The sequence below is a fragment of the Staurois parvus genome, unplaced genomic scaffold (assembly GCF_062004578.1).
Source record: "Staurois parvus isolate SC_StPar_1 unplaced genomic scaffold, SC_StPar_1.0 ptg000070l, whole genome shotgun sequence".
NCBI lineage: Eukaryota > Metazoa > Chordata > Amphibia > Anura > Ranidae > Staurois > Staurois parvus.
Window position 1 is genome coordinate 895,660 of NW_028317866.1, and position 27,033 is coordinate 922,692.

General features: G+C 39.7%; 1 protein-coding gene across 1 annotated transcript in view; it reads right to left on the reverse strand.

Moving 5' to 3' along the window:
• LOC149469440 (uncharacterized) overlaps positions 1–27,033 on the reverse strand; it is a 91,355-nt gene that overhangs the window by 42,026 nt on the left and 22,296 nt on the right. Inside the window, exon 2 of the mRNA XM_089669182.1 lies at positions 75–203. Within this exon, the coding sequence (XP_089525308.1) occupies positions 75–95 (21 nt within the window). The 5' untranslated portion in view covers positions 96–203. The remainder of the gene's footprint in view (positions 1–74; positions 204–27,033) is intronic.

Here is a 27,033-nt window from a genome sequence, read left to right on the forward strand (position 1 = left end):
TACATATTTAAGCAACACTCGTTCTAAATTCCCACCCATGAAAAATGTATATGTTTTCAGATATCATATAGTACCTGTTCAGTAATGTCTTGCATCAAGCTTGCTGTCTTCCTGTTGTCAGTTATAATCTGTGATGTCCAATACACGTCATCTGATTAAAAGCCATACTTCTTCAATTCACACTCAGATTTGCAATGTTTGCCCTAGAGAAGACGCATAATTTTTAGGGTGATCCATAACTTTCCACAGTTGTATTTTATAAATAATGTACCCCTGTTGAGTAACATTGTATAGCCAAGACAGAGCAAACCATTCAGATTCCTTCTGAAACCCTATCTTCTAAAATGGCCAAGTGCACAGATTAAATACCATCAGACACCTGCTCACATCTTCAATGTATGTTCAGAGAACCCAAGTATCTCCAACACCCATTGGCTCTCTTATAAAAATATAGATCACTGCTTCCCTAGTCAATCCCTTCCTCTGCTCCTTCCTATTGGCCACTGCTGGACAAAAAATTGTAGTTTCAAGAAAACATTATTATAAACTAACTAGTTGTATATACATATTTTGTTGACATCACATGAACTATGTTTTGGACTAGCATTCCTAGAATATAAAGACCACCAGACTCTGTTATAGTCATAATACAGTACACTGTATATTTGTATATGTAGCACTACCCTCGTGAGGGCCACTGTCTTGTAGGTATCCCTAAATTTCCCTTTGCACAGCCAAGCAACAGGTATTTTTCACACAGACTTGCATCCAAAGACAGTGACCAGTCCATGAACTTGATTTTATTGTTTTATTAGGGGAATGCAACTTGGATAGGGAAATAGGGATTATTGGATACCCAATTTGACCTGAAACAATGGAAGGGGACATTTATTTCCTACCATATGTACAAGGCAGAATCTTAACTGTTCTTTTCCTGAAAGCTGTCAGTCATTGCGGATCAGTAGCAGCTGCTCCTTATGGGCGAGGAACTAGCAGTCCTTCAAAAATCACTTTACTTCTTGTAGCTACATGCAGAGATGTCTTCCTTCCCCCTACAGAGCTGCTCCCAGCTCCCCAGCCTGCAGGAACTACCAGCCCTCCTGACTTCTCGGGATCTCCTGGATCAAGGATAAATAATTTAGCTCAATGCTGTTCTTGGAAAGCTTGCTACATGTGGCAGTCTTTCCCCTTGTAGATCCCAAAGTTTGCTTCTGTACTCACACTGTCTTCTCTGCTCCCTGCTGCTCTAGGCCTGATCCCATCCCCGTCTCTCCACAGAATGTATCCTCCTGAGCCAGCCCGAGCCAGCCGAAGCCCAGCCTAGAAGCTGCCCCCCCCCAGACCTAGGGGACCCCTCCCAGACCCTGACAGTCTCCTCAGCACTGCATCTTCCACCGGACTCCCCTGTCAGCCCAACTCCCCCAAATTTATAGACCAGTCCACTACTCTAGCAGGGCTTTCAAACTTGGGATTGGCCGGACTCCCCATGAATACACAGATTAGGCCTCTACCCCTTACTTCTAACCAACTACCGGAAGGTTCTATGGTCCTCTAGAGTCAGGAGGAGGCGGTAGAGCCACAATTTGTTAAGTTCTCCAGCTGACCTGCAATAACCCAACCTTAATCACATGACTCACACAACTACCATGAGTCATACACAATGATTTTACCTGTAATACTCTACACTATTCTAGTAGAACACTAGAGGGTGCTACATATATATAACTATATTTTGTTAAAATATTTAGCTCTAGAGAAAAACTAGCACTAGCCCTTCTGTCAATTGCAGGGAGTTCCAAATAACCACTCCAGGCCTATGTGAACCTTTTCTAACAGTACCTATACATTAATTCTATCTTGTCTCAAAAATATAGCTCTAAAACACTGGAGATTCTTTTCTGAGTCCCCTATTTTTGGAGTTTATAACACAGAGATGAGCTTGTCTAATATATGCTTTACAGTGGATGTCAATGTTAAGAGGATTTTTCAGGAGTATGCATGCAAATGAACAGAAAACCTTTTGTATTCCCAACATAAATGGCATATTCATCAATTAGCAATCATTTGTTTTTGCAACACTAACAATGGAGGTTACCACAGTATACTATTTTCCTCTACCCCAATGATCACATATTCCTTAAATGTGTAACTGGGAATACAAAACATGCCAGCCAACATCTGTCCTAAGACATCTGTCCTAAGACCTAAGACTGCTAGTAGCATTTCTGAATTGATGATGCTCAATAAGTGTCAGTGGACAAGTGCAGGATTGCTATAGCAATACACTGTACATAGATAGTGTATGTGTAGACATCATGCAGCTAGATTTTCCATCCAGTTCAAATGAAATCCATTCAGATCAAAGGAAATGTAATCACGCACAACTTTTATATAGGATGAATTACTGTAGGTCTACTACTTCTACACTATGTATCATATTTTTTCTCTTATAACCTTGTATTTCTTTTGTATCCCTTTTAGCCTTTAATATCCCAAACTGTTTTAGAACAAGCCTTATATTTTGGTGCACAAATATACATTTACAGTATTGCATATGGCATCTTACATACTGCAGGAATAAATCACAATTTCTTTGCAGGATATATTCTTTCACACTGCTTTACAGCATAGCCAGAAAATACACAGAAAAAGAGCATCAGTTTATGGTGCAATTAATTAATTAATTAATTAATTAATTAATTAAATAAATAATACAAAATTCTGCAGCACTCTGCCCTGCTGTTAATTACAGGAGGCATACTTAAAAAGACTCCATTGCCAACTTGAAAAAGGCAGAAAAATATTTTAAATGCTTATTTGTAGCATTTTGTTTAATCACAAGGTCAAGTACAGGAAAGCACTATAAAGATAACAGTTCAGGTAGTAAAAACCCTGTAAAGTAGGGGTACAGAGTATATTATCACTTTAGGAGATTGCACACTCAAAATTAGCCTATACCCATATAGACCGATAATGTACTGTGATCTAGTCCATGCAGAATTGAAGAAAATTGTATAGTGTACTTCTTGATAGGCCTCCAGTCTTCTTAGTTTAATCTTGTTTTATTCAAGTTTCTATAAACGAAAGTTACAGATACAAAGCATAGAAGAAGTATAAAGATAGTATGATTCAAATTTTCCAGCAGTAATAGATTATACAAATTAAAAGTTTTATATAGACACTTTGTTGAGATTCAAGAAGACAAAAGGCACCAGTAGTTGAACATTACTATCTCAGGTCATCCAGGAGGTAACCAGGGGAGGTAATGACCCAACTAGATTAGTCAGACGACACTCTCCTTGTGAAGCATAATGGTAGGTAATATTGTTCAACTGTGTCTGCTAAAAGAGAGAAGATAATTGAACAGATAAGACTAGTGTCCAATGTTAGGTAAGATGGTAACAGAGAAGGATGCGATTGAGAAGGAAAGTGGAGAAGAAAGAGGAAAATAATTGGGGGTATGAAGGGGGGAGGAGGGAGTGTAATTACTTCATCATGGCTAATTGGATATTGGAGAGATACATTCCCTGATCCAATCCTGTAATGCCGATGAGTAACGGAACATAGACCATGATGTTCAAATGTTGAACTGTTCTTCCCTGTCATTTTCTCACGATAGCAGACATTCTAGGTCTCTGATGGAGTCAAGTTTGGTTGCCCATTTCACAAGGGGAGGTGTGGTATTTGTTTTCCAGTACGAGGGTATGACTGACCAGGCCACTGCTAGAATATGTCTAAGAACATCTTTTTTTGTGGACTTGAGGTGTGTCGGAATCATGGACAGGAGTGCTACCATAAGTAAAGTGGAATTTGTGTCGTCTAAGCTTACAGTAGAGATTAAAGATTCGCGACCATAATGTCCGAATGGGGGGGGGGTGCAATCCCACCATATATGAAGCATGGTACCTTTGGAGCTGTGGCTCTGCTAGCAAGTTTCTGAGACTGTACAGTCAAATTGGTGGAGAACAGAAGGGCCTCTGTACCACCTAGTTATGAGTTTGAACCCTTTTTCCTGCGTTTTGGTTGCTAGTGATAATTTTTGGGTCAAAATAAAGCACTTTTTCCAGTCTGAGGGGTTAATGGCAATCTAAAGTTCTTTTTCCCAACTTGGCCTCCAGTCTTTTTAATTAAGAGATTGTGAAATACAATACAGCACACCTGGGAGAAAATAAAAGGAAAGGTAAAAAAATGTCAGATGATGTTCAGGGGGAATAGGGATTTGTTAAAGATAGGGAGGAAGGGAAGCAAAAAAGGGAGGGATGGGGGAAGGTAGTTTTCACCGCCATCCTCTAGTCATTTTGCCCACACAGCCCCAAGGTTACAGTCCTAGTTATTACTAGCCACAACCAGGGGTGGACTGACAACTCATGGGGCCCCCGGGCAATAGGGGATCATGGGGCCCCTGTGTCCTTGCCCAAACTCAAAAAAGCCTATGAAAAAGAAACCAGGGGCATCTCATGGGGCCCCCTACTGACCCTGGGCCCTCGGGCAGTGCCCGAGTTTCCAAATGGTCAGTCCGCCCCTGGCCACAACTAGTTGGAGTGCAGTTATTAGTTTTAGGTGTGCAAGTTGTCCATCAAAGGTCTTCAACTTCAGGCCAGATGAGATATGTACAGTGTCTAAACTCTAATCAGTAATACCAAGTATTTCATAGTATAAGTAAGTAATGTAATTTCTCTTCTCTGAAGTGAAGGGATGTGTCAGATGTTCCATAAGCATGGTATCATTGATTTTCTGGAATAATAATGAATCATAATGAAGCAGATGGTGATGAAGCTTGTTTCCAGAGTAGAGGAATGCATGCTTTGGTCACATTTAGGAGGTGTATCAATAGTCAAAGTTTTGTAGAGCTTTACAGGCATTGGTTATAAGACCTCATCCAAATGGACAGCTGCCAGAAAGAGCCTGTGATTCTTGTGGATGGAGGAGCTACTACCTTGCACACTCTGTGTTTGTACAACCACAACCAACTGTGGGCAGCATTTAGCCACATATGAACACAACAGCCTTTTTGCCTTAATTTGCCCATCTGAATAAGACCTTGGTGTAGTAGGAAAGATAATGGGTCTCTATCCAGGTACACATCTATGAGGTTTTTTTTTTAATGAACTCATGTCCCAGAACTCATGCATGGCATTGATGGTTTTCTCAAACTGGTTTCCTGCTTGCAACACCAACACAAAGCGGAGGTTATAGGCTAACATTTTTGAACCACCCTGTGATTAGGTTGCGTATATCCCCCTGCTTGATATTTATTGGAAATGTAAGATTTGTGGGAAAGTAGAAATAACGTGTCTTTCTGCTCTAGGCTTTACCAAGATCCCATGGGATGTCCCATTGGGATAGATAACCAGGTTCTGGCTGTTCAGGGTGAGAAGAAACAGAATTATATATGTAAGATAGAGCATGGCAAAGAGGATTTGTGTCCACGCAGATCTGTTCAAACTGAGTAAGACCTCTAAAGAAACACAAGGCTTGGTAGAGGGATAAAAGAACAAATCTTATTCGAAGTATTCTCCAGTCATCTAAAGACAGCTGCAAATGTCTGTTTAAGGCTAGAACTGTCTAGAAAATGGCTCTGAAGCAGCCCTTTAATTGAGAGTTAAATAAGTTTGGGGTTTCCGAGAATCAAGAATATGGGTTGGGGGGGAGGAGGGATATAGCTATGTGTATTAATATAGTTGTAGCTTAGTACAAATGAGGGAATGTTGCCTCAAAACCTCTGGGATTTCTTTGTGCAACCATAAAAATCCCCGATATAGGGAATGGGGATTGATCCTGTTCCAAGTGAATCCATCTACTGGAGTCTCTATTAAAGCACCAGTTAATAATTCTGTTTGAGTGCCACAAAATAAAGCTGAGGGTCCGGAAAACCCACACCCCACTGAGTTTAGGACAGAAAAGAAAATGTTTGAGTCTTGGCTTTCTCCCACCTGAAATAAAATCCAAGATCATTTTCATGCATTTTTGGAACCCAGATGATAAACATATAGGGTTTGTTGTAAATACAAATAAAAATAAAAAAACTGTTGCCACCAAGCCATGTGACTGTTCATCCCATCTGGTCAGGTCTTGTTTTATAATCTATAGTAACAGTGGGAAATTAAAGTCATTTACATGGGCAAAGTTCCTAATAATGTTAACAAGATTTATTTGGCCCATCAAAAAAGAAATAGTTAAATGGCTAAAACCATTTTTGTAAACCTATATAATGATTTCTGTTCCAGACTTTTTCATACATCTGCAGGTATTATTCAGCAAGCACTACAGCTCATGAAACTTAATATCTTGTTAGGCTGATAAGTTGGACCATTGATAGTTATCACACCCTGTAAAGCACACACTTCTTTTTGAGGTTGACAAAACTACATACAAACCACATCTCCTTACTCTCTGGAAAAGAAGTACTTTTCTTGTCACTTTCTGGAGTTCAAGCCGCACAAGCTCAGTCTGACAGGATGGGAGATGTTTAAACCATATGTTTGTTATCAGCCACATTCACAAACCCACAATTCTTGGTTTACCTATTTCATTCCTGGAATATTGTAAATAGATAGGCCTTACCATATGTTTCAGGGTGCAGAACACAGATGCTCTGTTTCAATTGCTGTGTAAGGGACTTTTCATCATGTTTGCACATTTTCGTCTGTACGTGCATCATTTATATTACTAATTTGGTAGATATATCAGCCTGTAAAAATGTTGTGCAAGAGCCTCTCAGCATAGGGTTATATAGCATTTTATTCTCAATTCCATTAACTCTTAATGCTGGTCATACCCATAGATGTGGCAGCACACTGGTGGGCTTTAACACCATGCTGTCACATAAACAGTATGTGTAAAGATGGCATTGCTGTTTTATGTTGGGAGCATGTAAAAAGGAGTTACATCCTTTTTGAGAATGGGTGCAGCAAAACCTAGGTAATTGTGAAAAGAGAGTGGTATAGAGGGATAATCAAAAATAGAAGGAGATGTAGAGGTGTAATGACAGGGAGCACATCTCGTTGGAAAAATCCTCGTAACAGGACTCAAACCCTATGCACACTGCTGTAGCAATGGCTGGGATATGAGCAATTACCCTTCTCCAAACCCCTAGACACTCATCATTGGGAGCAAAATGCACATGAACTGTCAGCCTAAAAATCTTGTCTGGATAATTACCCTTTGCAGGGAATGCACATAGATCCTGAAGCAGCATATACTCACCTTCCTTCGCTCCTATACTTTTGCTGCCTGGAAGTAAGGGACATTCTTGGTACTTACAGGTATGGGGAGCACCCACACCATAATATGTGGGTAGAGAGAGAGAAAAAGGTAAGGCCTCCTGCTAAAGTGTTTCAAAGGGAGGGGAGCAGTGGTTTATCTAAAGATAAAGTTCTGCTTTGAAATGAGTGTCAAGCCCCAAAAATGTTTTCTTAGTTTTGGACTGAGTGGGGAAGGTTTAGGACACGTGGAGATTTTACTGGGAACCATTAAAGGGATTTCCCCTTACTTCCTGTCCTGCTGACTATATTTTACCAGACAGGAAATAAGAGAAAATCTTTAACAGCAACACAGGCAGAAATAAAAATTATTTTCTTTAGTAGAGTAGGGGTAAGCTAAGACCTTGTCATATTTTTTTCTCTCTGTGTTCTGTTGCAGATTTTCCATCACTTTGTCACAGGGGTTAGGGGTCAAGCTTGGAGTCCAGTAGCTTTAGCAGGAGAGAGGTCCATACTGACCAGCAGGGTATGTACAAGAGCAGGTCACCCAAGCGGATGACATGGACTCGCCAGGGGTCTAAGCACAAACTGGTCATCACAAGAGCTCCTGATGGTGGGGATGAGTTTCGCAGTCCTCAGGATTGCCCTACCAGGAGGTGAGCAAGTCAGGGTCCAGTAACAGATGTAGCAGGTAAAGATTAAGCAGAAGCATAGTCAATAAATAAGCCAAAAGTCGGTAACAAGTGGTAGGGATCAAATGGAAGCGTAGTTGAGGAAAAAGCCAAAGGTCGGTAACAAATGGTAGCAAAGATATGGACAGCTGCATGTATGCAAGGAGCAAGATATTGGCTGGAGAGAGCACAATAATCTGGCAAACACGAAGTGCAGAGACATAGCTTAAATCAGGAAATTCATAGGAGGAACAAAGAGTTCAAGGTTCACCAGAAACAAGATACAAGGCAAGATTGACTGAGGAATCAGACAGGGAGCTGTCCAGCATCTCAAGTCCCAGGTTCAGATCCGGACCATGACACACTTCCTGTCTGATGAAAACTTTATTGGAAGAACATGAAGTGTGAGAAAATCTCTTGGAATACAGAAACAGAGAAATGAGATGGGGGTTCTAAACCTTCCCCACTCTATCCAAAAGTGTTTTTGGTTTGGTGTAGTGAAGAATGACCCTCTAAGTAGTGTTGCAGACTAACATTTCAACCTTAGGGTCTGGTGTATGGTGGGGTGAAAAATAAGTTGGAGTCTTTTTACCTTTTATTGCTGAACTCAATTCTAGGAGAGAAGGTTTAGAGTGCAGGATACCCAAAAAATAGCACAAACATAGGATAGGTATTCTAAAGTAGTAGAAGTAGTAATGAGACCCTTTACAAGAAAGCAGCCTCTTGTTTATTGCTTGCCCAGGACAGGAGCCAGAAAGATCTATGACCCTGTAAGAGCAGTCACAGCCTTTCTTGAATAGTAGTGGATATTTCTCTAATAAATCTGCCTCTTGATCCTTCTACCCAGCTCCTCTGCAACCAGGGGCAGACTGACAACTCATGGGGCCCCCGGGCAATAGGGGATCATGGGGCCCCAGTGTCCTTGCCCAAACTCAAAAAAGCCTATGAAAAAAGGTACCAGGGGCATCTCATGGGGCCCCCTACTGACCCCAGGCCCTCGGGCAGTGCCCGAGTTTCCAAATGGTCAGTCCGCCCCTGTCTGCAACACTCTTCAGCAAGAAAACCATTTTTCACCCCAACTACCTCAAGATATCCACTCCAGCAGGGAGCCTAACTCCTTAGGCCACTGGGACATGTCCCTGGCTGAGGCAAGGCCCAAGTGGAGGGACACTCTAAGGATACATCCGCTCCAGACAAAAGCCCAAGAGGTAAAGAGGACACTCTGGAAAAGTGAGCCATATATTTATCATCTCCAAAACCAAACTTCTGAACAAGAATCTCAAGAATTGGTTGGGTCAAATACATATTCATAACTCAGTGTTTACCCTTCCTAATCAAAATATTGAAATAAAATGCATCGTTAAATGCTGATACAGAAACCATTGTGTTAAATTGAGTACGGCAGCGCATAGCCATTTACTTGCAAGGGCAGCTGTAGCTGGCACTTGTAGCATGCCCAGGACTTTACGCTAGTGGAATTTTCAGCTTCTAGAAGTCCATGTGCATGAGTCCTTAAAAATCATTTAAAATGTATTGTGGACTATTGTGTTGTGTATAACTTTAAAGTGGTGAAGCTTAAAGGATGTTTAGTGACTTGGTTTACATATTAGGTAAATAGTTCATGGCCTTTCTTTTATAAAAGAAAAAGTAAATAAGGAGTAACACAACCTTGGTCAAGAATACAGTTCCTCTGTACAAGTTTTTTAGGGTTCCTGTGTTCTAGTTAACCTCAGCAACATCTCACAGACAATATTGTAACCACCGAGTGGCACACTTCCTACATACATTTTTATTTTCTCTTTCAGAATAAAGTCTGCCTTATGCTTCCAGTTATAGTTACAATAAGGCTATAACAGTTACATCACACATAGCACAATCATAGCAGCTAGAAAAGTCACAGAACATAAAACATTTGCATCTCCATTCTGACAATGTGTCTCCATTCTGACTGTGAAAGAGAAACTATACACACGTTTTGGGTCATTTTTTTTTTTACTTTATAGGCTATAAACTTTTATTGATAAAAAATATTTATTTTACATATAAGCATGTACAGTAAACTAGGTTCACCTTTGACATAGGGTTCACGTAGCAATATGGGCTTTCTAAAGAAAAGAAACAGCAGAAGCTGTTCCCTTTCAGATGTTCTCTGCCTGATTAAATCTTTAGATGTAGCAATTTCAACAGGGAAGTGGGATGGATCACTGGTAATTTATCCTATGTGTAGAATTCAGCTTTAACTGTTGAGCTCTGCAACAACTCCCCAGCAGGACTTAAAATATTTTTTCAATTCATACAGCATACCTCAGATGTGTTTAAAGAACAGGGCTCAGAGCTGACTGCAAACATTTCTGAACAAGGTCAGTTAGTCTGTCTCGATAGAAAGGGTCAGAACAGAAAATCTCCACTTTTTAACAATGTAATAAATCCAGATTCTAATCTTGAGCCTGTTGTTAGGACAGACAGAAAAGCAGATAGACTAGCAGGAGCACCAGGGACTTCACACAAAGGAAGCAATACAAAGCGAACAGGATAACTTTTCAAGTATATGATACAGCAGGCACACATCGAGAATATGAAATGTTGGGTCTGCATATTCTTTAAGGAAAATACATTGTACTGCCTCTATTTAATAGAAAGTTATGGCGAAAAGTGGATAAAGGCCTATAATATCATCTAGGGCTACAAATAGAACAATTTAAAAAGAACAATTTTGTTTTGGACATCAGGGCTAAAATTGGGCAAAGATAAGTGGATTTAGGAATCATCCTTGCAGAGGATTGCAGGTTCAAATCTCAGCTGTTTTGCTAGTTTTGCTCAGAGTAGAGAAGGGTTTGAACGTAATAATTTTTTTCTATCATTCCTCAGGAGAATGGGAATCATTGAGATAAGGAGACATAGGTAGTGATAAATACCTCAGAGGTTGTAAACATTTTCTTCATAACTAGAAAATAGTGTATTTATTGCTTTCTGTGTCTTCAATGGAGAGATTTCCTTTCACTTCCTTTCTTTTTTTATTGAGACAAGACATCTATAATTTGCATTTTACATTTTCTTGATATAGAACAGTAGAGAACTTGGAGTTTGTGGCCTGGGAAGCAAACTCAATAAACTGGCTGTGAAGGGCGCGGCATCAGACCCCTGACCTTCTCACCAAACTCGTGACCGAAAGACTAGCCAATCTAACACCGCGATGTCCCGGGCGTAATAATGCCACGCCCAGCTGCACCCTGCACACCGATTTTCCAGCTAGTTGGACCACAATTGACGTACCTGCAGCCTGGGAGCATTTGCTACTGCGTCAGGTTAATTCCGCAATTAAGCCTTCACACTGCCACCACCTCCTTTTTGTACAGAGAAACAGGAAACTCAGCAATACGCTAGGATGATTGGTTACTCGTCGGTATACCGCTATCTCCACAGACAGGTTATACAGAGGGTCAAACACTCATAGTAGCGCTCTTCAGCGGCAGGGATTCGTAAGTCACATTAAAGGGCTATAGAAACAGTTCAACACTTTCAGAAAGTAAGTTTTATTACTAAAAGGTTAAAAGGGTGCAGTAGAAATATTTACAGAAAAAAGATGTAGCCAATATATATATATAAACATACAGAGCACAACAGCACAGCAAACAGATAACAGAAAGAAGTTTAAAAGGTTAAAGTACTTGCCAATCAGCCTTGGGTTAAGCAGTTTCAAGTCTTATGAGCTCCAGGATGATTTGCTTTCTTGTCTCTACTGCTAGTTTCGTTGGGACATGGCAGGAGATTCTGCTTTCTCTCGGTTTGCTAGATGTTAAAACGCAGACAGTCCTCACTTCTCTGTCTACGCACAAAGCAGAACAGCTTCTTTTTCTACACAAAATCAACTGGTATCTTCCTACCATGGACAAGCCAATACCTTATTTGGCAAGAGGATTGCATAGACAGCCCCTTAGCAAGGTACGCAGAACGCATTCCTGAGGGAGGGGAGAAATCGGAGGAGGGAGACTGATTTGTTTTGGGGAGAGATACCAAAATGTAGATGTTTGGAGCAGAATGGATGATCGCACCCATCTCTGTGTGCATGATTGTGACACTGGCCCTTTCATATAACAACAGTTTCCTTTAAGCTAAGGAAAGTTAGTGGTGTCTATGGGAAAAGGTAGGTGTTGCTTTACAAACATGGTTTATTTAACACATCTTTTTGATACATTTCTTTAAATTTAAATATCTTAACATAAAGTATGTCTAAATTGAGGACAGGTAGCAAAAGAACTGTCAGCATATTTAGTACATTACTAGGGATCACGAACGTGGAAAGCAGTCATCGGGGAAAGGCAGGAAGTGAGGGTAAATCTATCTAACAGAGACCCAGAAAGCAGTAAAAACCCAAAATGAGTTCTAATCTCTCCTTCTCTATTCAAACATTTTTGACTTGACATACACTATAAACTGTTGAACATGTTAATGTCCATTCTCCATTTGTTCAGACTGAAAGACGGAAATAGCATTCATTCATACTGGCAGTTCTGTATTTGATGTCCAAGTCACAAGTAGGATAGGACAGCCAAGCATATCAAAATCACAAATTCGTATTATCTATTGTGGTTTTACAGATATGCAGGGCTTTGCGTGTGGGTTTAGCAGCTGGAAATAAGAGACGGGAACAATTCACAGGTTTGTATTTTTACAGATTTATCAAAACTCAAGTCAGGAGACAGACATGGCAGTCTGACTGAGATCAAGGTTTGGAATGTTGAGCTGATTCAGCAGCAATAGCTTTGAATTTGTTAAACCAATCTAAAAGAACATTAAATTAATTAGTGTTTATTTCAAATACGATATTATCTAATTGAATGTACCATGAATGTTTTATATAATAAAGAAGACAAGTATCAAAAGTCATAAAAGCTTTTAATCTATCTTAATTAGTTGAGTATATTGTAATCTATCCTAATAATACTTTATAGAATAGAATTGTTTGGTCTCTAAGAAGCGGAAATTCCTGCTCCATTACAATCTTTACCAGTGGTGGTCAACTTTCTTGTTTTAGGGGCCGCAAGTGGGGCCTTTGAAATGACCAAAGGCCAGCAAATAATATTCAGTGTAATGCTACATAAAGCTGTCTGATTCTGCAGGCATGCGCCAGGGGATGGGTAAAGAGTACAAGCTTGTTACAAGAGATGGTCAGAGATTGCAGACATGCTGTAGATGATTATAGACTGGACACATGTTTGGAAGCCAAGGATATGCTTCAGGAAACAGACTGTTGGAACATTACACAAGACCACTAAAAATCACTTCTGTTGTAGGGCAATAAGGAAACACAGACTACTGCCTGGAAAGGCCTGACGGCTGCACTAAAAGTGTCAAAAGGCCTCAGGTTGGGCAGCAGGGATCTACACGCTAGAGGCAATTTTTACCCTCCTCCATTACCTACAGGTGTTTGCATACCCTACTTAAATATTAATATATATAATAATTCCACCTTCTGCTGAATTAGGTAGGCTGTCTTGAGAGAAAGAAATGTTGCTCTCAATTTAGTGGAGAAGGCATGTGCCCAAGAGCCCTCTAAATGTGTATATTGTTTGTTTCTCCATGCCATTATACCTGCCATGCCTGTTGACAGCATTAATCCAGTAAGAGTATCAATGGAAATTCCATCTCAATTGTTTGTTCTCCACATCTATACACAATTAGTTAGAAAATTAACTTCACTGAGCAATGTTCACAGCATTATGAACATTTAAAGTGTATGTAAAACCAAAATGTTTTGGTTTTAGTTTTGGATAGGGTAGGGGATTGATGTCAGTTTTTTTACTTCAGTTCCTGCTCCAAAGACACAATTGGAGGTAGAAGGAAATATCTAAAAAGCAAGGGGTAATCCCCTCTTAGACAGTATTCAATGGAATAAATGTTATCGTTGGTAGATTTTCTACCACCTCCTGTTCCCTTGACAACTCTAAAAGTTGGGATTACCCACCACTTTCTGTAGCAGGGACAATAGCCACCATGGACAGAGTGTGTTAATCTCCCCAGTGGAAACATGGATCACAATAAAAATCCAAAGGTTTTAACAATTCTGGACTCTATCCAAAACCAGAGAAAAAAGTTGGCTTTACAAACTCTTACACTTGTTCCTGGTAGTGGCTCAAGGGTGCCCACATGGGTGGATAACTGCTCTCTTAGTACAGGAATACCAATCTTTACCATATTTAGTCTTTAAAGTATATGTAAACAACTGTTGAATGGTATTGCCATGAGCTGGATACTAGGTAGAGAGGAAAACACAAGGATCAGAAGTGCATATAAAGTTTCAAGTTATACTGCAGAACTATAACTAAATGCTCCTGTATGACAGTCTAAACTGGTATCAGATCCAGTTACTATATCATACATGGGCCTCATAAAATAACCAAAAAATTACTTTGCCTTCTACGTTGATCCAAATATGTTGCTGGCAAGGCTAAGCATGGCCAGGTGCTTATTGACAAACAGTGACAATGCAGAAAGCCCCTACAACATTTTCATCTCACTGTAGTAAAAACAGGCATAGCCTACATGAGAGTGGCAACTCTGCTTGGAATTCAAGAGCATCTCATCATTGCTGCCACATCATCACACAAAGCTGTATTAGGTGGAGTTTAGGTGACAAGCTCAACAGGTATTTGTGGGGCTTTGCTGGGGAGCTAAGAGAAAACTGTAGGTGCAAATACACTTATTATTCAGTGTGGCAGCACATTTTTTTTAAAGGCCATGGTTCCACTGCACATGGAGTAACATTAATTCCATTTGGTTGCACCACACATAGCTGAATTTAGCAGCTATGTAAAGGCTAGAAAAGCAGATAACCACATTAAAGATCACTTGTAATGGGTAAGCCATTATGGTGAACAACCAAGGATAATGCTTTTTGAGGTTACAACACTCAATAAAACATGAAGTTCCTAAGGGGAGAATATCTTCAAATGATATGTGTTTTCACAAAAGAGCAGTTAAAAGTTCTCAATAGGCTTGGCTTTTCCAACCAGCATGCTGAACCTTCATTTGATTTAGCCACCAGTTGTTTAGCCACTTGGGAGGTCCATGCAATAAGTACTCATAGTATGGCTTCTTTCACATGCAGTCCTCACCGAATGCAGCTGCTGGCACTTCAGCCCTCATATACACACTGCAAAAACTTGTTTGCAGGATCAATACTGCCCTACTTGAGTCACCCCATGTCTAATGTCCCGGATCTCAGCAGCTAAAGACATTTTCAGCCACAAAAGAAAGTCTGAAGGTGGTGCGGGCCACTAGGGAGCAATCTGGAAACAGGTAAGTATGCCTTTCATTTATATAAGGTATAAGTGAAGGGGAGGTTCAGAAACAAACAACTTTCTGCTGACTGAATACAACCCCTCAACATATTTGGAGAAGTTACTACACCTACAAATCTTCGGCACTACAAGAAACCAAGTACAAACTTCATATTGACAGTCAAAGGTTCTACTATTCTTTCCAAGAAAGCTATGGAAGTTGTGATGAACACTTTTATTTGTTAACAGTGATCTTTAGAATTTTTATTAACAACAGATTGTTAACTCTCCTGTTCTATATTTATTTTAATACTGTAGCAATGCCTAATGGGTAGAAAGGCGTGAGCTACAGTCTGCTGGATCAGCTTGGAGACCACAGACATACTCTCTGTAGATGAGTGAAAAATTGCATACCCACACATTGCAGAACATGCACTTTTATAACAGATTGTTGACAGCACTCATTTCCTTCACATAGTCAAACGGCGGTGTTTGATTTGGAATTCTACTTCGTGTATCTCAAATATAACAACGTTGGAAATATTAAGCTGAAACAAAAAGAAAGACAAGTATTTTTCAATAGTTTTTTTTTCATTCTATGGTCTGATTTCCATCTCTATTCCTTAAAAAATGTATTACACTAACAGTTTCAACCAAAGTGAGCATAGTCAGCATATACATGTTTTTATTTTTCTGTGAGAAGAGGCTACTAACCTAAAAATAGGGGCAAGAGTCAGAGCCTATTTGCCATCTAAATATGAAATGTCTAAATGTGGTAACTTCATTACATTATTGATGAGGTGTTAAGGTAGAACTATAAATGCTTTTGAAATAGAGGTAAGTTCAATTCAAAAACTAAGCATTGAAATGCACATAGGGGACACAGTATACCTGCTTAACACCTCAATTTTTCTATTCCAGCGAAAAAAGGGTCATCTAGGAAATCTATTTTGCTTTCCATTTTTTAAAGAGGGAAGGTAGCTAGTGGACCCTAGTCAGTTTCAAACATGCCTTGAAAGTTTGAAACTAATTGGTGAATAGTGACAGTGGAAGCTGCACAAAACAGAGTTTAGGAAGTAGACCCATTTACAAACCAATTGAACAGTCTGCAGTGGATTACATAGGACTCTACATGTTGGAAGTCATCAGTGGCTCATACAGCTAAAGAATGGCTATTGAAGGTACAAGAGATACAATGTGTAGAGAAATGGAGGCATCAATGTTTTGATAGTTACCAAAGGTTATATACTACTTGGGCACTGTGGCTTGATTTCAGTACTGCTGACATGTATAAAAAGTTAATAATATGGTTTTAGGAAGCTAAGGTTGGATTGTATGGCAGAACAGTTGTTTGATTTTTCTGGTCATTTTGTTCTTCCGCCTGAGGAGGTGACCAACCTACCCTTGGATTCTTTCCATTCCCTCTTCTGTTTTTTTTACTCCTCCCTTTTGGATGTTTTTGGGGTTACCGCAGATGAGGAACACTAGGCCTGAGTTATGGCTAATTGCTCTCAATGTACTAGTTTGTCTGTTTATCCCTGTCTGCTGTTGGTGGAATGCCCCTATCTTGCTTGCCGGTGTCAGCCAGCAATGTGTTCACATGTATCTTTACTTTTTAAGCTCTGTGTGTACTTTTCTTTAATCTTTGAATATATGGAAAATAAAGATTTCACAAAAAGAACTCTACAGGTTGTAAACACTGTAAAGCCCCCTTTCCCTTCTTGACACTAGAGATGTGCATGATGGAAAAATTTGTTCCATTTCAGATTAGTTCACTAAGTTAATAACTTTGTTTCATCATATGCATTATGTTAGAATGACTCGTTTGTTTAATTTGTTTAGATTCATTGTGAATGTTGATTATTTTCATAATAATACAAAATTCAAATTCGAATTTCAGAAGACAGCTATATTGGTTCTTTTCTATTCTATTTTTTTCTATTCTATTATTTTATTTTCTATTCTATTCTATTTTATTCCATTCCATTCTATTCTATTCTTTTATTTTCTATTCTGGTTTATTATATTCTTTTATCTATTCTATTCAATTTTTTCATTATCTATTCTATTTTGTTGTATTCTATTCCATTCTATAAAGCAGCCTAAGTAGGAATCATCATCTTATTTCACTTTTATACCTTACTGTATTTATTGAAATATGATTCCATTTTGAATTCCCGCTGATGAAGCCATGTGACACAGTGGCATAACCCTTAGGGGAGGGGCCCTGATGTCACGACGCTTAAAGCAATATACAGCAAGTATTCAGCAACATTGAAAAACTTTACTGTGGATTCAAATTTTAATAATTTTATGTGGTTTTAACTTGTAACACATGTGAGTACACCACTTTATTTAATAAATAAATTTTAAAGAGGATAAGGCACTATATATTTTTTATCACATTTTATGGTTATTACATCTATGGAGAGAAATCCCTAAGGAAGCAAGGAGACCCTTTAGTGGGAAGAAGGATATTTCTGTCCATCAATTCGGCTCCAGGAAAATCCATAAGGAAGCGAGGAGACCACCGGCTGGAAAAAGGGAACACGCCGTCTATCCATCCATCTCAAGAAAAAGAGGACTAATCCTATCCATTTACCACTAAATCCAAATAAAGGGACACAAGCTTTGTATGACCTTACTTAACGGTTTGGTCATATACACCAGGTCAGAGCACAACCGGTGAAGGTGATTTTTCATGATTGGTGGACTGCACTGTTATTATTTCATATCACAGAAGTTCCAAAGACTTAGTAAGGACAGTTTGGCAGCAGTAATATAATTGCAGTGATATATATATATATATTTTGATGCTGGACTATTATTTATTTTATTTCATTTCTATTTAATATTAATTTATTCTAATTAGTAGTAGAGCGAGACACTATATTTGACAGTATTTTCTATAACACAGTGGTGTGAGTTTTTCTAGAGTGTAAGCGAACCACATTTTTTCACAGTTTTTACACTTTAATGTTTTATTTTCACCATGGTATTGGTTTCACAACAATTTTAGTATCGCTCAACATTTAATATTTAATTATTCACTAGCACTTTGTATACACCATAGTAGCTCACAAAAAATGACTCCAGTATTCACCTCTAGATAGCTGCTCAACAGTCATGATATCAGTTTAGTGAGTTTAATTTCAAGAAAATTATACCTTTTTAAATGCACTTAAAAAGGTAGCTTCTGTTGGAGGACAAAGCTAATATATCAATGCTATCAGCCGTAACAATTTCTATAATTGCATGATTGGCAATTCAGGTATCGATTTGGTTGAACTGATGCCACCAGCAAATACCACTATCTGCTTCTGTATAATTTTATGTACCAAAACAAATATCTATAGCATTTAAGGGTGCAAATGTTGAGGGCATGTGGCCTGGTGTGATTCAGAAGGGGAGTTCCCCTCAAAATCCTTACCAGACCAAAGGGTCTGGTATGGATTTGGGGAGGGACCCTACACCATTTTTTTTGGTGTAGGTTTCCTCTTCAAATCCATACTAGACCTGAAGGACCTGGAATGGATTGAGGGGAGAGGGTACCCCCACACTGTCTTTTTTTTCTTAAATTTTAATTGCTGGCAATTCTTTTGTTTACATTCAGCTGTCAGTGGAGAGTCATCAGTTAAGGATGCAGTGGCTGGCTTGCTGACTCGTTCCTTAACAACCAGCTAAACGCTGGCAAACAAAAGGGAAAAACACAGGAAAAATGCTCATATTACGAGCATTTTTTATACAGCGTTTTTGCAGCTTTTTTTCAGCTCCTAGTGTGCATGGAGCCTAAAGCTAATCTCTGAGAACCATGACTACACTTAACCCACACCTCCTTTTGACTAATAGCTGAGTTTTGTAATTAAAAAAAAGATTGAAATGTGTGGTTATTGTGATGAACACGGTGTCAGACCCCCAGCCCTTCTCACCAACTCGTGACCGAAGGACTAGCCAATCTAAAACCGCGCTGTCACGTGCGTAACAATGCCACGCTCAGCTGCACCCTGCACAAAGATTTTCCAGCTAATGGACCACAATCTATGTACCTGCAGCCTGAGAGCAATTGTTACTGGGTCAGGTTAATTACGCAATTAACCCTTCACACTGCCACCACCGCTTTTTTGTACAGAGAAGGAGGAAACTCGCCAATATCAGCAATAACACTATGATGTTTGAATAATCATCTGTATACACACTGTCACCACAGACAGATGTATATAGAGGTTTAAAAACACACAGTAGCGCTCTTCAGAGACAGGGATTCTTAGTTTGCATTAAAGAGCTTTAGAAACAGTTGAACACTTTTCAGATAATAGGATTTATTACTAAAAAGGTCAAAGGGTGCAATAGAAATATTTACAGACAAAGATGTAGCCAATATATATATATAAATGCAGAGAGCAATACCACAACAGAGAAATAACAGAATAAATTTAGAGAGGTAGAATACTTAGCCTTGGTTTAAGCAGCTTCAAGGGTCCTGAGCAAAAGGGTGCCTTTTCTCCCAAAGTTGGTTCCTGATGTTAAAAGAGAGATCTCTTCATCTTCCTGCTCCAAGCATTACAGTCTTTTTCTAGGAACCCAGCAGGGTGTCTCCTTAAAGCAGAGAACCAATCGTCTCATTTGGGGAGAGGTGTTTTAGGCGGGGAACTCAGGCTATGACCAAATCCTTCACAAGTTATACCATGGTCAATAACCTTCCCTAGGTACATGTAGCAACCTAGCACTAGTAGATTAATATGCAGAATGATATCCTGAACGTCTAGACATCAAATATGCCATATCTTACTATTTCAGCTAGAACTATATGGCTTTCTGCTCTCCTGTAGACTTTAACTAGGAGTGTAAGATATCAGGTTATTCGCATTAAACTGAGCTATCTGCATATATGCTTTGTTTCATTGTAATTGTTTCCTATCTTAAGATATGAAATTATATGGAAAAGTGGATTTTAAATGTGATGTCTGTTTTACGGCTATCTCGGAATGTCTTTCATGTTCAGTGAAGGACTGGTTTATAGCTTTATGATCACCTCCAAGCAAGAGGCTCACAGATATACTGGGCCCAGGCTAATTGGGGTTTATAACCATGAAGCTATCCCGCTGTGCCTGATGCTCTGTGATCTCAGCATACATACAGACCACATTCCTGAGGAAGGGGGATTGGAGGGAGAGAGAATAATAAAAGATGGAGGGTCTTGAGCAAGATGGATGACCGCGTCCATATCTGTGTGCACAATTGCTACAGTTATGTGTTGTGCAAGGTCCCGAGTCTTCTCCCTTCCTTTCTGTATAGTATGAGGGTCCTTCCTTAGCAGGTGAAGTGGACACTTTCCATTTGCTGTCCAGCAGCAGGATCTTTTTGGGCTCCAAGAGACTGCACTGAGCTGGTGATGTCAAAACGAGGGGTGTAAACATGCTGGTCAGCAGTGGGCCCAGACTGCAGAGCTTGATTACCAGTCTTCATTCCATGAAGGACCCTCACATAAAGTAACGTTATACCCGACAGAGGTGAATTGTAGTTTTTAAGGTTTTTTTAAATGTGTGAATGGCAGGGAGGGAGGCTTGAGTAAAGTCTTTACTTGCTCTGTGATGGGCTTTAACCTCCCTGGAGATATTCCCGAGTGTAGCTCGGGGTAAAGTTTCAGCACCACAAGCGGTAACCCAAAGCTACACTCGGGAATACCTTGCAGCGTTGCTCCAGGATCTCTTCTTCACTTACCTTGTCCTTCGGTCCTGCGATGTCCCTCCTGCAGTGTCCCCGGCAATGTCCTCCGGCCGATGCCGGCATCCGTCTTCCGGGTTCCATTCCCTGTGACGTCAGGATGTATGGGGACAGAATGGCGGGAAATTTAAAATGTGAAAAAGTGACATTCACTAACTACACTAAAATCACATAGTAAAACATTACTGTATCAAACCATTTCACATACATTTTGTCCCGAGTGCTTTGTCCTGTGCCCTGCCTGCATTTTTACCGTTCTTTCTGCCTGGAAACTGAGAAATGTCCATGGCGTACAAAAAGCGTCCCTTTAGGTCAAAAGCAGTTTTAGACCAGCTAGAGAACAGCGATAGTAAATTAGAACTACTTGCAGAACAGAGTGATAATAATTCATGGGGGAAATTCGTCATCAGACACTGAAAACAATTTTACGACTTTGCTCAGTGATGTGCGAACTTGGCGCTATAATTCAAATTTCAGTGTTTTTGGTTTGATTATATTATTGAATTAAATTTATTATTATATTATTATTTTTTATGATTATTTATTAAATTATAATTTATGATTTCGTGTTTCAAACTTTAACATACCCGGGATGTTTACTAGACTCTGCATATTTCCATGCAAAAAAATGTACCGCTTTGAGCACAGAAATACTGACATAATCAGACCGCTAGGGAGGCAACTGCCCAACTCCAGACAAAGCATTTTATTTCATTTTTGGATGGCGCGGGGAAGTATTACACCCTCTGTTGGGTTTCTATGGCTATTTGGGTCTTTGTTGGGGAGATTTACCCTTACTTCCTTTGAGGACAGGAAGTGAGGGAATATCTATTCCAGCAAGGATACAAACAAAAATAAATAGCATTTTTCGTAGAGTGGGGAAGGATTAGAAGTCATGATAATGTTTTTTGCTATATGTGCATGCTTTTCCCAATCTACCAAACCCCGAATTTCTACTTCTTTCTATGGTATCACAGGGACAGGTAATAAGGGAAAATCATTCCAAATAGGTCACAAACAAAAAAAACAGGCCAATAATTTAAACTATTCCTCACTTTACCAAAAACTAAAAAAAAGCTGGTGTTAGGCCTTCAAGTAGACTGTTATTATAGTGACTATGAGTAATCTCCACTTTAATTTGCTAATCAGGTTAGTTCCCAGAGCTTACACTGCTTTTTCTGCCTTTGGTGTATTTCTAACGTTACAGTTCATTATTTTCTAAGTCACCTTCCACTGAAGTTGCCATGGTAAACATCAAACACTGCTCAGCTTATATTGTTAGCTGGTAAAACAGAAGCTACTCTCATGCTTGTCACTGTGAGTCAGGAATGTCTTCCTCTTTTGTAGTTACACAACCCTGATGTAGGTTACTATTATTTTTAGCAATTACCTATTATATTCCTTTTGGTGAACATGCAAAGCCTGTTGAAACACTAAGCCTCATTTATAAAATTGTCTGGAGGGAGTTTTTCCAGTGCTTATGTGGGCATTTTATAAGGAAAAGTGAATAGAATCAAATATGGGCAGCACAGTGGCTAAAAGGGTAGCACTTCCGCCTGGCAGTACTAGGGTCACTGGTTCATATCCCAACCCTGGCACCACCTGCCTGGAGTTTGCATGTTCTCCCTGTGACTCCGTGGATTTCTTCCAGGTACTCCGGTTTCCTCCAACACTCCAAAGACATGCTGGTAGGTTAATTGGCTCCTGTTTAAATTGGCCCTAGTATGTGTATGTATGAATGTGAGTTAGGGACTGATGTGGTATGGTTAGGTATGCTCCTTGAGGGTTAGGGACTGATGTGAATGTACAATATATGTATGTAAAGCGCTGCGTAAATTGATGGCGCTATATAAGTACCTGAAATAAATAAATACAGTACATTGTGGTTCATATAGTATTCTAAAATGTATCATCTTTATGAATTACTGTGATCTACCGGCCCCCTGGACCAGTATTGAAGAGGTTATTATATAAATATCAACTGGCGGATACGTGGAGAGTGAAACATCCAAGAGAAAGAGATTATACCTTCTTCTTTCATGTGCATGGTTTCTATTCAAGACTGAATTATATAATGATAGAGCATAGACAGTTGGAGTCATTGGTTAGTTCCAACAGAGAGATCATGTCCATTTCTGATCATGCTCCTGTCACGATGAGAGGCCAAGATAAAAGAACTATATGGAGACTAAATGAAATACTCATACAGGATCCTGAAGTTGAAAAAAGGTTAAGGCAAGAAATTTAACAATTTTTTGAGCTCAATGAGACTGATGAGGTCTCAGTGGCCACAGTCTGGGAGACACATAAAGCTTATATTAGGCGAATACTGATTTCGGTAGGAACAGAAAAAAAGAAGGAACAAGGAAAAAAATAAAGATGGCGACAGAAGAGCTTTATAAGTTGGAACAGCTACACATAAAAAAAGAAAAGAGGAACAGATGTATATCAGAAGATAATACTTAAAATAGATGAGTTAAAAGATCTTATGGAACAAGAGTCTTTTGTGTCTCAAGTTTAGTGATCCAAAGCTCCTGTGTCTCCATTTTCCCCTCTATCTGCCAGCAATACTCCTATCGATCGATGCCGAAAAGGCTTTTGATAGGGTTAATTGGGGATTTATGTTTGATACACTAGAGGCATTAGGAATAGGGCCTAAAATGCTAAAATGGATAAAAAGGATTGTATAATATCCCATCAGCGATGGTTAAGGTTAATGGATCGCTTTCTCCGTTTTTTAGAATGCATAACGGCACTAGGCAAGGATGCCCCCTCTCTCCCTTGTTGTTTGTACGGTCTTTGGAACCTGTTCTGGCGAGGGTAAGTGTTACGGAGCTGGTCCTTCCTTCCCCATCCTCCAGGTTTGCTGGCTGCCACCCCCCACCCCTCAGCAGCCCCTCACTCTTCTGTCCCGTCCATGCTGGGACTTCTAATCCTCCGTGTCCCTGACACAGGCTGCCCTCAGCAGCCCCTCACCCCCATGGCTTGCAGTTTGGCCTCCTGCTGAAGGAATCCACAAACAGGCCCCCTCCTCCCTTCCCCCTCATGCACAAATTCCTGAGCTCCCTGGGCAGGTCTGGAGACCTGGGAGACAGGGCACGTTGCCATGGTAACCCGACAGGCAGTATCCGGTTACCAGATCTATACTTAAGGGTGAGCAGGAAAACCCTTGTGTGTTCTCCTGGCTGTGTGTGTGAGAGAAGGCTTCTCTCATCCGACCATCCCCCGTCCTCCTCCTCATCTCCCTCACTGACCAGACTGTCCGTGCTGCTGGATCCTCTCTGGTGTGGGGTGAACTCTCTGCTGCCTGGAACCCATTCCCTGCCTGGACTTACCTCTTGTTCCCTGTGAGCCTGCGGGCTGGACATTTTCCCTGTCTGGATTTAACTCTTTGTTGCCCATGAGCCGAACGAACCTAACCCTTCCCTGCCTGGAGCTGCCTGTGTGGACTGTAACCCTCCGTGTCCAGCTCCCCGCATCCAGTAATTGGACTAACCCCGTGCTGCCCAAAAGACTGAACCCTGTGGATTACCATACCTCTGTGGTTCCATATTTCCTTCCAAAGAACTTTACTGCGTTACTGTGTCTGGTGTGGATCTGTGGACTAATTACCTGTTGTCTGTGCCCCAAAAACCTCCCCAATAAACGCCACACATTGGGTTCTGTACAATCTGTCTCTGTGTGCTCTCTGGCTCTCGTGACAGTAAGGAAGTGTGTAGATATAGCAGGAATAAAGATAGGTGAAGTGGAGCATAAAGTATCCGCATATGCAGATGATATGTTGTTTTATATTGTTAAACCTAGAATAACATTGCCTAACCTAATGAGAGTATTAAAACAGTATGGTGACCTATCAAACTTGAAAATAAACCCAGTAAATCAGAAAATATTAAATATCAACCTCCCAATGTCAGAGAAGTTGAGTCTACAAAAAGAATTTCCATTTATCTGGAGGGAATGGGATATAGGTTACCTGGAGTATAATTAACCCCCTCAACAAAAAGTATATATCAGGCAAACTATATCAACTTGAAAAATGAAATTAAGGAAGAGCTAAGGAGACTTTCAAAGGGAGGAGCCTCTTGGATAGGATGTATAAATCTGGTAAAGATGGTGATAATGCCAAAGATTCTGTATAAGTTTCACATGCTCCTGATTCACCTTCCAGGGTCTTTTTTCGGGATAATAAAGAAGATGATTACTAAGTTTATATGGGCAAATAAGAAACCGAGAATTACGAGGTCCAGAGTGAAAGGGAATTGGGTTTACCCAATGTATGGAATTACTATGTAGCAGTGATTTTATCACGAATAGTAGATTGGATATTTAAATCACAAGGGAAAGGATGGTTAAAGATGGAAGGGATTTTAAGTAAGGCACAGTTAGAGAAGATTGTATGGATACCACACAAGTTTTGCACATTGGATGTTAACATTAGTTCACTGACAAGGAAAGTTTTGAGTATATGGGATAGATTGTATAGCCAAAAAGGATGGGAATATAATTCAATATTGACTCCCTTGGTGGAAACGGAGTATTTTCCCCCCGGGGAAGGGTAATATTTTTGGGAAATGGATAAAGGATAAGAACGCACGTAGGGAATTAGAGGAGAGCACTAGCACGTACACTCTTAATGTTTTAAAAGAATGGGATTTATTACACAGACAAAAGGGGTAGGTTTTTAATTCACAATTAATACCACTTAGGAACACAAAATATTTCATCCCGGGTAAGGATAGCATAGCAGGGAAATGGATTATAAAACAGGAGGCGCAATTGAGAGATATAATGGTAGGAGAGGAAATCGGGTCATACAAGGATATGGAGGAAAGAAAGGGAGAAGTCTTTAATAAGATGGATAGACTAAGATATTACCAACTGAAGTACTTTTTTGAGAGCCTTCCAAACCCTATAAGAACTAGAAAAGACTGGAATCCATTTGAGAGAATATTTGAGTCACGGGGAAATGGTAGACACAGAACGGCAAAAATACACAAGATACTAATGGAACTTGACACCGACACAAAATTAATGCACATAGAGAAATGGGAAAGAGATATGGGAAGAAAAATAGAGGAGGAGCAGAGGAAAATGCTCACATTAATTCATGAAAATATTAGTATGAGGGAAGTAGAAATAAATTATAAGTGTTTGAATAGATGGCACATTACCCCCAATGTGGAGCACAAGATGAATATGGAAATTTCACGGATGTGTTGGAGAGGTTGTGGAGAGGTGGGCACATGGTATCATATGTGGTGGGAGTGTCCAGAAATACAGGTGTTCTGGTGGAGGATAGTTTATTTGATAGGGAAAATTACCAAAATCAATATAGGATTAGATCCAGAACTATGTCTCCTCCATATCTCAGAACTCTCAGTGAAAGCATAGAAGAGTTTGGGGATATGGCATTACTTAACCGCAGCAAAGAGCCTGATACCCAGGTTCTGGAAGAAAAGAGAGGTGCCAACTGAGGAAGATTGGATGGGTAGAGTAAATCAGATTTCAGGGACAGAAAGATTGTACTATACGCATGAGGACAAGTTGGAGATGTATAATAAAAAATGGAAAGGCTGGGAAGAATATAGAGAAAAGGTGAAATATATGAAGAGATAATATCCCTGGAAGTGGGTTTAGAATTGGGTTCAGGAACAACAGAATAATATGGACTTAATCAGAGAAGAGAAAATGTGGAGCGTGGGAGGGAGGGGGGAGGAGGGGAGGGGATAGGGGGATAGAGGTAGGGGGTATGGGTGGGGGGGTGGTAAGAAAAGGAAGTTATATATAAATAAATTATATAAGGAGAAAACTATTTTAATAGAAATGTTGAAATGATTTGTATATGATTTGAAAAATTAATAAATATTTATAAAAAAAAAAAAAAAGAACGCACGTTTGAAGGATATACTGAATGAAAGACTTTCACTTTTCAAAATTTAAAGAAGAAAAAAGATTTCTTTATCACATTTGATAAGTGGCAGTATTATCAATTAAACCATGTTGTTTAAAGTCTCCCACAACCACTGAGGATGTTGGAGGACATGTATCCATTTGAAAAATTGTTAAATGAAAAAATAACCCCAAAATGTGTCACTTCTAGGATTTATAAGATCCTTATGGCTGTGGAAGGAACTGATCCTCCTGGGTTTTTGGAAA